At 55.4% G+C, this 12,706-nt stretch overlaps 1 protein-coding gene across 1 annotated transcript in view; it reads left to right on the forward strand.

The window, feature by feature from the left end:
- The window catches only part of ATP2B3 (ATPase plasma membrane Ca2+ transporting 3), a 53,771-nt gene that overhangs the window by 12,734 nt on the left and 28,331 nt on the right, over positions 1–12,706 (forward strand). The window contains exons 9-14 of the mRNA XM_081081448.1: positions 630–872; positions 1,422–1,663; positions 5,238–5,472; positions 11,124–11,303; positions 11,463–11,550; positions 12,447–12,553. Of these exons, the coding sequence (XP_080937574.1) occupies positions 630–872; positions 1,422–1,663; positions 5,238–5,472; positions 11,124–11,303; positions 11,463–11,550; positions 12,447–12,553 (1,095 nt within the window). The remainder of the gene's footprint in view (positions 1–629; positions 873–1,421; positions 1,664–5,237; positions 5,473–11,123; positions 11,304–11,462; positions 11,551–12,446; positions 12,554–12,706) is intronic.

Genomic DNA, 12,706 nt, shown 5'->3' on the forward strand with positions numbered 1-12,706 from the left:
AACCCTGTGAGACCAGGATACAAACCCAAAACTGGGCTGTGAAGCTGGTAAGCATGCTGGACGCCGGGAGGACTGGAGAGAGTTTGGGATCCATCCCTCGGGGGCAGAGCAGGGAGGCTAAGCTAGGACCCGGAGCCGAACTCGGCCATCCTTCCCCACCTGGCTTCCTGGGCGCAGTGACACGAGCCAGAAAGCAGGTGAGCAGTGGGATAGATCTGGCATCTACAGGGTGAGAGCAGGGGGCACAGAGGGACCAGGGAGTTGAGGGAATTGGCCCCACTTGCAGAAGTGAGAGGTGGGGGATGATCAGGAGAGATCCCACTGGGAGACAGTGGGTGGCGTAGGGCAGAGATTGGGGGAAAGCTGCAGGGCCAGCACATGACTTGAGAGGGCATGTGGGCAGGGGTGTGGTCCTGGGCAGCAGGGAGGCCCCGAGTGAGCTCTGGGGAGAGCAGCTACCAGAGCCGGCCTCTCAGCCCGCCCAACAGGGTCCTTAGGCCACACCATAGGTCTGATCACCACCCTGCAGCTACTGCAAGCTGTGCCTTGGGCGCTGCTATCAGCCTCCAGTGTGTTAGTGCCACGTGGAGAGCTGGTGGGGCAGACCAGGGTGTCTGTGCCCTTTCCAGAAAATGATGAAGGACAACAACCTGGTCCGACACCTGGACGCCTGTGAGACGATGGGCAACGCCACAGCCATCTGCTCGGACAAGACGGGCACACTCACCACCAACCGTATGACCGTGGTCCAGTCCTACCTCGGGGACACCCACTACAAAGAGATTCCGGCCCCCAGCGCCCTGACCCCCAAGATCCTCGACCTCCTGGTCCACGCCATCTCCATCAACAGTGCCTACACCACCAAAATACTAGTGAGCCAAGAGCAGGGCTGGGACGAGGCAAGGGGTCCGGGGCTCACTGTGCTCTCTGGAGAATTTTTTTTAATTGATTTCAGAGAGGAAGGGAGGGAGAGAGAGAGAAACATCCATGATGAGAGAGAATCATGGATCGGCTGCCTCCCGTACACCCCCTACTGGGGATCGAGCCTGCAACCCAGGCATGTGCCCTGACCAGGAATCGAACTGTGACTCCTGGTTCATGGGTCAGTACTCAACCACTGACCCATACCAGCCGGGTTCTTGAGAACTTTGGACCAGAGCTACAATAGTCTCTGGGGTGGTGGTCACCTTTCCCTCGTCCCTGGCCCCAGTACTCCTGCCCTCGCTGCTTGCTCTGGAAACCCCTTCCAAGCCCAGCGAGTGGTGCGAAACCTGCCCATCTAGTCCACCCCGGAGGCACTCTTCGGCTCACTGCCACAACACCCTAAAGACGCGGTGACTGTGGCCGCGCTGGGGCCCCAGGGGGAGCCAGGAGGGTGGACGTGGGCCCCCAGTGCCATGCTGCTTTGCCTCACCTCACAGCCTCCAGAGAAGGAAGGTGCCCTCCCGCGCCAAGTGGGCAACAAGACGGAATGCGCTCTGCTGGGCTTCGTCCTGGACCTGAAGCGGGATGTCCAGCCTGTGCGGGAACAGATTCCGGAAGACAAGCTTTACAAAGTGTACACCTTCAACTCGGTCCGCAAGTCCATGAGCACGGTCATCCGCATGCCAGAAGGTGGCTTCCGCCTCTTCAGCAAGGGCGCCTCCGAGATCCTGCTGAAAAAGTGAGGGGTGTGCGGGGGCGAGCCCTGGGCTGGGGGTGCCAGGGGTTGGGGGCCAGTGGAAACACACAAGCACGCTGGTATCACTATTGTGCTGAAATAGACGTACCATCCAGTTGGCCATTTTCATCACTTTAGCAGGGGTGGGGAACGTTTTTTCTGCCAAGGGCCATTTGGATATTTATAGCATCATTCAAGGGCTATACAGAAGTATCAACTTAAAAATTAGCCTGCATTGCCCGGCTGGCGTGGCTCAGTGGTTGAGCGTCAACCCATGAACCCGGAGGTCATGGTTCGATTCCTGGTCAGGGCACATGCCCGGGTTGTGGGCTCCATCCCCAGTGTGGGGCGTGTAGGAGGCAGCTGATCCATGATTCTCTCTCATCATTGATGTTTCTGTCTCTCTCTCCCTCTCTCTTCCCCTCTGAAATTAATAAAAAATGTGTATTTTTTAAAAGAAAAAAATTAGCCTGCTATATTTGGTCAAACATTTAACTAACTCACCCCTAATGCCTTGGCAGGGCCAGACCAAATGATTTCATGAGCCTTTACGGCCCGTGGGCCAGATGTTCCCCACCCCTGCTTTAAAGTGTACAGTTCGGTGGCATTAAATGCATCCACAATGGTGTGCACCATTACCACTATCCAGTTGCAGACTATTGTCATCACCCCCAAAGGAAACCCTGTGCTGTCACTGCCATCCCCCAACCCCCTTCCAGCCCCTGGCAACCACTAATCTCTCTGTCTCTATGGATTTGCCTATTCTGGGCATTTCATATGAATGGAATCCTACGACCTTTTGTGTTTGGCTCCTTTCACTCAAGTATCATGTTTTCAAGGTTCATCCATGTCATAGCATGGATCACTGCTCTGTTCCTTTTTAGGGCTGAATAATATTCCATTGCACGGATAGACATTTGGTTTGTCACTCATCCACTGACAGACACTTGTGCTGTGTCCACCTTTTGGCTACTGTGAATCATGCTGCTCTGAAATTGCTGTACAGTTTGGTTTGAACACGTGTTTTCACCTCTCTTGGGCATATCCCTAGGAGTGGAATTACTGGCTCACATGGTAATTCTGTGATTAGCTTCATGAAAAACCACCATAGTATTTTCCACAGCAGCTGCACCATTTTACATCCCACCAGCAATGCAGGAGGGTTCCGTCTTCTCATGCTCACCAACTTGTGCTACTTTCTTCTTTTTCTTATTATTATTGTCAACCTAGGGATGTAAAGGGGGATCTCCTGGTGGTTTTGATTAGTATTTCCCTAATGACTGGTGATGTTGGTGCCTTTTAAAAAAAATACTTTTTTCTATTGACTTCAGAGAGGAAGAGAGAGGGAGAGAAAGAAAAACATCAAGATGGCCCTGACCAGTTTGGCTCAGTGGCTAGAGCGTCGGCCTGTGGACTGAAGAGTCCCAGGTTTGATTCTGGTCAAGGGCATGTACCTTGGTTGTGGGCTCATCCCCAGTAGGGGGTGTGCAGGAGGCAGCTGATGGATGTTTCTCTCTCATTGATGTTTCTAACTATCCTTCTTGACTTCCTCTCTGTAAAAAATCAATAAAATATATTTTTTTTAAAATCAAGATGAGAGAGAATCATTGATCAGCTGCCTCCTGCACACCCCCCCACAGGGATTGAGCCCACAACCCGGGCATGTGCCCTGACCAGAATCGAACCGTGACCTCCTGGTTCATAGGTCGATGTTCAACCACTGAGCCACACCGGCAGGGCAACTATAAAGCCATCTTCTAAGGCGAGACCTTATTGTGCCTCTGTGCGCATAGCCAGCCTTCCAGGGCCTTCAGGATGTAGTCCTCAGCAGGACATCCGGGGCTCCCAGCTCCCACAGGACGACCAAGAGCACCCTCACCGGCTGTGTCCTGACCTCTGCTGACCACTGCCCTATCCAAGATGCTCTCCCAAAAACTTTGCCCATGCACAGCCTCCCCAGTGTAGTACAAAGGCCACCTCCTCCCTGAATTCATCCCGTCTGGGTCCTATTGAGTGTTGCAGCTGGATTTGGAGAAGTACGGAAGAGGGCTGTAGTTGGGCCTGGGCTGTGTGAATGTGAACTAGTTACTCCCCCACCTGGGGCCTCGGTTTCCCCTGTAGCATGGAGATAGCAGGAATATTTACCTCCTGGGAGTGCTGTGAGAATTACATGAGTGAATCTGTGCCAGCTTTTGCTGTGATCATGGCTCCCCCGGGCCTCCTCAGCCAGCTCTTCTCCTTCACCCCTCCTCCAGCACGCCTGCCTCTGGGCCCTTGGCTCCTTTGCTCCTTCCTCTTCTACACCCGAATTCTGCCAGCTCTCCCCATCCTGGCTCTCTGAGAAGCTTCCAGGGTCACCGGAGCTTGTACCGAGGTTGCTGCCTTGTCATGGCCCACTACCTGGCATTCAGTTTTGGCCAATGTGCCACACTCCTGTCCTAAAGCCATGGTGTCTGTGAGGGGCTGTGATGAGCCCTGCGCTCTGGCCTCCCACAGGTCTCCTAGCTTACATTCAGCCCCTGGGGCTGCCAGAACAACGGACCATAAACCTGATGGCTTAACACAACAGAAATCTATTCTCTCTCAGTTCTAGAAGCCTGAAGTCTGAAACCAAGATGTGGCCAGGGCCAGCTCCCTTTCAAAGCCTCTAGGGAAGGGTCCTTTTGTGTGTCTCCCAGCTTCTGTTGTCACTGGCAGTCCTTGTCATTCCTTGGCTTGTAGACGCATCACTCCAGTTTCTGCCTCCATCATCACGTGGCCTTGTCCCCGTGTGGGTCTCCATCTCTGTGTCTTCTGGTGTGTGTGTGTGTGTGTGTGTGTGTGTGTGTGTGTGTGTGTTTGTTGTTGTTTTTTTTAAAATATATTTTATTGAGTTTTTACAGAGAGGAAAGGAGAGAGATAGAGAGTTAGAAACATCGATGAGAGAGAAACATCGATCAGCCGCCTCCTGCACACTCCCCACTGGGGATGTGCCCGCAACCCAGGTACATGCCCTTGACCGGAATTGAAACTGGGACCTTTCAGCCCGCAGGCCGACGCTCTATCCACTAAGCCAAACTGGTTTCGGCTGTGTGTGTGTGTTTTAATCCTCACCCAAGGTGTGAGGGTTTTTTTTCCCATTATTTTTTAGCGAGAGTGGAAGGAGAAAGAGAGAAAGAAAGGAGAGAGAGACATTGATGTGAGAGAGACACATCAATCGGTTGCCTCCCACATGTGCCACGACCGGCCCAGAGGCTGGGATTGAACTTGCAAACTGGAAATTGAACCCACAATCCTCCAGTACACAGGCCAACACTCTAACAGTTGAGCCACGCCGGCCAGGGTTTTTATTAGGACATCAGTCATTGCACTGAGGGCCTACCCTAATCCAGTGTCACCTCAACTTTGCAACCAACCTATTTCCAAATCGGGTCCCAGTCCAAGGTTCTGGGAAGAACATGAATTTGGGGGGACACACTATTCGGCCCCACACAAGCAGAGGGCCTCCCTCCTTGGAGAGGCCTCCGCTGAGTCAGATGGAGGCTCAGACTGACGCCCACCCAGACTCTCATCTCCTCTTGCTCTGTCCCTGCTGCAGGTGCACCAACATCTTAAACAGCAACGGGGAGCTGCGCGCCTTCCGCCCCAGGGACCGGGACGACATGGTGAAGAAGATCATCGAGCCGATGGCTTGTGATGGCCTCCGCACCATCTGCATCGCCTACCGAGACTTCTCTGCCTCCCAGGAGCCGGACTGGGAAAACGAGAACGAAGTTGTGGGCGACCTCACCTGCATAGCCATTGTGGGCATCGAGGACCCCGTGCGGCCTGAGGTAGCCACGCTCTCCTCTGGGATAGGCCCAGGGCGTCGGGATCGGGGGAGGGGCAGCCCTTCTTCCTGTCTGGCCCCCAGGGTGTGGCCTTTGGACCTAAATGCAAGGAGAGAACCGACTCTTTCTCCTGCTTTCCGGGCTGTCACACCCCTTCCTGCCAGAGTTGGAGGTAGAGCAAACTGGTCACCCCCAGGAGTCTAGAAAGGTGGGTGATGACAGAGCCTCAGGTCCTCCAGGGCCACAGCCACCACACCCTAGATCAGAGCCTCTACGGTGCACTTGACCTCTCACCCTGCTCCTGTAGGGGTCTCTGTCCTGCCCGCTGGAAGGCCCCTCCTGCTTGGCCTCCATGCTTCGCTCAGGTTCTGCCTCCACCAGGTGAGAGAGGGTGGCAGCCAGAACTTCGACAGCCATGACACCCATAGGACTGATGGAGAGGGACGAGACAGCACGACTCTGGGCTCTGGCTTGGTGATGTGGGTGGATGGCACTGCCATCATGGGACTGGGAAGTCCGAGAGGACACAGGTGTGGGGGGCAAAGCGGGACAGTTCTAGGTTGAGGGCTTGGTTGGGGACATGCCATGGAGATGTCAAGGGGGTAGGTGGCTGTAGGAGTACAGAGCTCAGAGCAATGGTCCTAGCAGGAGACCATTACTGCTTATATGAGTGATGTCTCAGGTAGGGTGTGCGGCTGGAGCAGAGGCCTTCAAAGGAGGCTCAAAGGGAGGGGCCAGGCAGGGAGGGGAAACCGCGACGGCCATGTTACTGAAGCAAGAGGACGGCTTAGCCTGGTCACCACAGAGGCAGGTTCTTTTTTTAAGCCACCAATACTTTTTAAAATATATTTTTATTGATTTCAGAGAGGAAGGGAGAGGGAGAGAGAGATAAAAATATCAGTGATGAGAGAGAACCATCCATCAGCTGCCTCCTGCAAGCCCCACACTGAGGATCGAGCCCATAACCTGGGCATGTGTCCTGACCAGGAATCAAACAGTGACCTCTTGGTTCATAGATCAATGCTCACCCACTGAGCCACGCTGGCCGGGCCAAAGGCAGGTTCTTGACATTAGGAGTTCACTGGAGACCTTGACCTGAGCGGGTTCTGTGGGCTGGCGAGGCAGGGAGCCAGGACATGTAGACAACTTACCTGAGAGCTTCCCTGAAGAGAAACAGGGCAGGAACTGGCCATGGTGGAGAGTGAGGGACCAATGGAGAGGTTACCTGGTCCTTAAAGATGGGGGGGGTCTCCCAGGGAGGGGGAGCCTGCCTGGGCTGGCCTGGAGTGAGGTGCCCGTGGCAGCTGCAGCACACCAGGCCCCGGGGGGTGAGAGGCAGGGGGTGCAGGAAGGGACCCTCTCCCTCCTCCCAGGGCCTCTTCACCTCATGTCAGAAGCAGAGCCACCTGGATCTGCTGATTAGCCTGAACACATACAGTGGGGCCTTGACTTACGAGTTTAATTCGTTCAGTTCCGAGACCAAGTTCGTTAAGGAGTTCGTTAACTCAAATTACTCTGTCAACTCAATGCAAAAAATCGGCCGAGAGACAGCTGGTATCTCAAAAAACTCATTAGTCGGGACACTCGTAAGTCAAGGCCCCACTGTACATGTGTACCAGCCGCCCTGGGGGCTGCAGAGATGAAAGAGGAGAAGTTTCAGGCTCTCCTTCGGGAGACAGGCCACACCTAAATGCTGGCCACACATCATCAGCGACCAGGTGTCCCTGAATTCCGAGGAGGAAATGGACAGTGGCGGTGTGGAGGGGAGAGACTTCCAGTCAGAGGAACAGGCCTGGAGAAGGGAGCAGTGGGAGGAGTGTCCTGGGTGCTGCTGAGGGAAGCAAGACCACCCCCAGGGACACAGGGGCCAGGCCTTTCCCTTCATTGGACCAGGGAGCAGCTGAGGCCCAGCGTGGAGAAGGGCTGTGCCCACACAGCAAAGCTGAGTCATAAAGCCATGTTGCCCTCACCTGGACCTAATGGCCTTCCCCTTCTTTTTTTAATTAATTCATTTATTTTTTGTTAATCCTCAGCTGAGGATATTTTTCCATTGATTTTTAGCTGGAGTGGAAGGGAGGGAGAGAGACACAGAGAGAGAAACATCGATGTGAGAGACATCAATTGGTTGCCTCCCTGGACGAGGGTTTTGTTTTGTTTTGTTTTGTTTTGTTTTTAGAGAGAGAGTGGCAGAGAAAGGAAAAGACAGAGAGAAACATCGATGTGAGAGTTACACATCGATTGGTTGCCTCCTACACGAGCCCCGACCAGGACCCAGGCCGGGGAGGAGCCTGCAACCAAAGTATGTGCCCTTGACGGGAATCCAACCAGGACCCTTCAGTCCTCAGGCCAACACTCTATCCACTGAGCCAAACCAGCTAGAGCGGCTTTCCCCTTCTGAATGGGGCCATCTACACACACTCCTCTACCCCCAGCATGGCTGCAGCCCCCCAGCTGGGGTCCAGTGCTGCTCCCACAGCGGTGGGTGTCCCCCCTGACTTCCTGGCAGGCGCCTACAGTACAGTGGCAGCTCTAGACTTTTCCACCCAACTCTCTGGGGCTGTGTGACGCTGCCAGAGGCTGGAGTACCTTTGAATGCGTCACAGACCCAGGAAGATGACATCCCCTGGCTCCCAGGGCCCTGGCCAAGGCCATTTCCACACCATCATAACCAGCCCACCCTCCCCTTCCTCCTCAGCCACTTGCCTGGATGAAGGGGTATGAGCATGAAACAGCTCTTGGCCACACAGCACAAGGAGCTCTTCTGGCCTGGTTCCCTGGCCCCAGGAGCCCTAAGTTCTGGTAGAAATATTTGTTGATCAAACTGAAGCTGAGTCATAGATGTAAGGCTGGAGACCTTAGGTGTATTTGCAGATATTCTGGTCTGAGTTGGCTTGTTGACAGAAGTGCCAATGAGTCCACCTTAGTGGGGGACGGGGGCAGATGGAGCTGCCCCGGGCGGCTGCACATGGGTGGGGTGAGGCCCAGCCCTGCCCCTGCTCAGTATCCTTCTCAGAGTGGGATGTTATTATTGTGGTAAATTTTCATCTTAGAAAATCCAGAACCCGAGCACAAGTCCCTGGAAGGGTACAATGAAGGCCCAGCTGCAGCGGCTGCCAGCGATGGCTGCTTGTTTAAAATCCAGAAGCGGCCCTAGCCAGTTTGGCTCAGTGGATAGAGCGTTGGCCTGAGGACTGAAGGGTCCCAGGTTCAATTCCAGTCAAGGGCACGTACCTCGGTTACAGGCTCCATCCCTAGCCCTGGTCAGGCGCATGCGGGAGGCAACCAATCAATGTGTCTCTCTTACATCAATGTTCCTTTCTCTGTCTCTCCATGTCCCTTCCACTCTCCAAAAATCAATGGAAAAATATCTTTGGGTGAGGAATAACAACAACAACAAATCTAGAAGGAACCTGGGTGACAGGGTCCAGGGAAAGGGACAGGCTTGAGAGAGGCTGAGTGAGAGTCTGCACAGCAGATGACACTGCCAAGGTCAGGCTTGGGAGGCCAGGCGACGGCCTGAGGAGACCAGCCAGTGGGGTAGGGGCCAAGGAGTGAGGCCAGGGCCCAGCGGAGTCCTTGTGCTGGTGCAGGCAGGAGGGTGGATGGGTCTCTGCTAAACCTTGGGGACCCAGATGACTGCAGCCAGAGGAGGACTGAGGTCTCAGCCCTTGGGAGGAGGTCACAGGGGGTCTGGAGGCAGGCTGTATTCATGGTGAGCGGGCTGGACCACAAGGAGGCAAGTGAGGAAGGACAGTGCCCGATGAAGGAGAGGGTGCCCTGGGAGGGAGGGGTCTACCTCTGTGAGGAGCAGGGGAGCAAGGCTCATCATGGCCACTTGGTGGCAGCAGAGGGTGGCTTCCAGATGCTTCAGGGACTGGAGGGAACTCCCTAGAAGGGGATTATCTCCCTATAGCTCATTGTCCAGAAACCCAACAGCTGCAGAGAGCGGAAGGTGTCCCTGAGGCACATGACTAGGGGGGCAGAAGGCAAGCACCCTTCCTGGTCACTGTCACAGCCCTAAAATGGGGCCCCTCTGACTGGGCTCTGGTCCCCCCCTCTTTCTCATACCCACTCTCCCTGGCTGAGATCATAGCCACTCCCCATGACCTCAGGGGCCACCAGCATATGGGGCCTCTCAAGGCCGTGTCCACCTGCCCCCCGTGTTGCCCCACCTGCTGGCCACCGCCCCTGGGGTCTCCCAGCTGTGCTGTCGAATCCTCACCACCTGGTGGCCCAGCTCACCCCCCTGTCCCTGGGCTCCCAGGCCTGACTGCTCTCTCTCCTCTGGCCCAGCCTGTTCTCACAGCCTCTGTCTCAGCTGGGAGCACTGAGCACCCATCAGGTGGGTGTGTTGGGTCCATTGAACAGAGCAGGGGGCCAGGTCCCCAGGCTGCACCCTTGCCAGCCTGCATCCGGGCATCTCACAGGCCGACTAGGCCTAACCTCCTTATCCAATTTCCTGAGCCCTGAGCCCGCTGCTCGGAGCTTCCTGTAGCCTCTGGGCTCGAAAGCCCCCTCCGCATTGGCTTTGGGAGCAGAAGCACCTCCACTCTCTGGGAGGACCTCCTGGCTGGTCTCGACTCCCTTCAGCCCTTTGTGCACTTAGCACTGAAGCGATCTCTTTCTTCCCTCTTTTCCAGAATCTAGTTTTATATATATTTAAATATATTTGTATTGATTTCAGAGAGGGATGAAGAGGGAGAGAGAGATAGAAACATCAATGATGACAGAAAATCATTGATTGGCTGCCTTTTGCATGCCCCACCCTGGGGATCGAGCCCCCAGCCCAGGCATGTGCCCTGACTGGGAGTTGAACCATGACCTCCTGGTTCACAGGTCCACGCTCAACCACTGAGCCATGCCGGCCAGGCTAGTATTATATTTTGAAAATGGAAATGTATGCTTTGTAACCAAGCAATGTTTCATTTCTTCTAATGAGTAGTAAAACCTGCAACTCTAAATGTTTTAGGTTTCCTTTGTTTAAAGAAAAAAAACGTGGAGGGAGACGAGTGAGAGAGTTGCGCAGAGTGTGGCCACCAGTCAGCTGACAGCCTGGAGCCTGCCCTAAGTCAGGCCCAAAGAGTCAGGCCCGCAGTGGGCCCTGCTGTCTGGCAGGGTGGCTGGGGGACAGAGGTTCCTTTCTCACTCTTCCCGAGCTAACTGACAGCCACCATGCCAGCTGGCTTGGTCACCAGGGCTGATCCCAGCTCAGCAGCTCTGGGTCCCTATATGTCGCAATGGAAAATGGGGCTGACGGAGCTGGCATGCTTCTATAGTCGCCTTTCCATCCACAGCTCAGGCAGTGACCCAGGACAGAGCTTCCAGTAGCTTCTCCCAGCCTTGCTTGTGGTGTCAGGGCCTAGGTTGGAGGTGTGGCCAGTCCCAGAAGCCCAGCACAGTGAAGGAGGCACCTAGAGGGTGATGCGGGCTGAAGGACGGAGGGAGGCGCCCTGCCCACTACAGGCTCAGCTGATGGCGGTGGTAGACTATACAAGCCATTCTCCCTGATTTCTCTAGGCCTCCCCCTCTGCAGAAGTCCTTGCTCAGGACCACAGGGGTGGAGGCAGGGGGTGCTGCAGATCTGGGTGCAGGAAAGCCTGGACACAGCAGTGTCTTGCCTTGATGGCCCCGCCCACGTCAATCATCATTTCCAGGTCCCTGAAGCTATCCGCAAATGCCAGCGTGCTGGCATCACAGTCCGCATGGTGACTGGGGACAACATCAACACAGCCCGGGCCATTGCAGCCAAGTGCGGCATCATCCAGCCTGGGGAGGACTTCCTGTGCCTGGAGGGGAAGGAGTTCAACCGGAGGATCCGCAATGAGAAAGGCGAGGTAGTTCCCAGCCCATTTGCCCTTCCACAGGGGGCTGCATGGTTGGCTCAGCTCGGTTCCGTCCAGGGTTCTGGCCACTTCTCCACTCTCCTCCACCGCCTCTGCTCAGCCCTGCCTGCCCGCCAGGCTCTGCAGTGGCTGTGTGCTTCCCCCTCCCAGATCGAACAAGAGCGTCTGGACAAGGTGTGGCCCAAGCTGAGGGTCCTCGCCCGATCGTCTCCCACAGACAAGCACACTCTGGTCAAAGGTAATGGAGCGAGCGAGCTCTCACTCACCCCTGCCCCTGCACCTGCCCCTGCACCTGCCCCTGCCCGGAGTGGCATGATGCTGGCTGGGTGTGGCTGTCACCCCTGCATGCTTTCTGCTCCCAGACATCCAAAGCCAAACTCCCAAACGGGTCTCCAGGGCCTGCCTAAGACGTGGGGTCTTCGGCTCTGGACCCGTTGCAGTTGGAGAGTTGGCTTGTGTCTCTGAGCAAGTCACTGGCCCTCCCTGAACCTCAGCTTACTCTTTGGGAAAACAATGGAGGCCCCTCAGAGGGCTGACATAACAGAGCTCAATCCTCCATTTCTCTGGGCTAACATCGTGAATGGAAGATGCCAGTTGAGCCTAGCCTCTGGTAACAGATGGGGAAACTGAGGCCCTGGAGAGGGAGACATTTATCCAAGTCACACGGTGCTGGGCTCCTTCCTTCTTTAAAAAAAAAATATTTTTTTTATTGACTTCAGAGGAAGGGAGAGGGAGAGAGAGAAACATCAATGATGAGAGAGAACCATTGATCGGCTGCCTCCTGCACGCCCCACACTGGGGATCAAGCTCACAACCCCAGGCATTTGCCCTGACCGGGAATCAAACCATGACCTCCTGGTTCACAAGTCAATGCTCAACCACTGAGCCATGCCGGCTGGGTTGGGCTCCTGCCTTCTACCAAATCACAACACCCTGCATCATCTCACTGGGTGATGGACCTGGGGGGGAGGAGGGGGCGGAGCTTCTAGTCAAGGCACAGAGACTTGAGCACAGAGGCTTGGGGGTGGGAGGCACAGTCAAAATCCCAGAGGGTTTCCAGAATCAACTGTCCCTCCCCTGTCCCCCCCACCCCCCGCCGCCCCGGGATGGTCACACAGCCGCGCTGTGTTTCAGGGATCATTGACAGCACCACCGGTGAGCAGCGGCAGGTGGTGGCCGTGACCGGGGATGGCACCAACGATGGGCCAGCACTCAAGAAGGCAGACGTGGGCTTCGCCATGGTAAGCCACCCGATGCCTGACCGGCTCACCATGCCTGGCAGGGCCTGTGTCTCTAGGACATCAGCTCTATGCAGGAACCTGGGAGTTAGTGGTAAGGCAAGTCGGGGAATGCCTGGATTTCCTTCTCGCTCATCATGGCCACTTGGTTTTGTT

The sequence above is a fragment of the Myotis nattereri genome (assembly GCF_964212035.1).
Source record: "Myotis nattereri genome assembly, chromosome: X".
NCBI classification, from domain to species: Eukaryota; Metazoa; Chordata; class Mammalia; order Chiroptera; family Vespertilionidae; genus Myotis; species Myotis nattereri.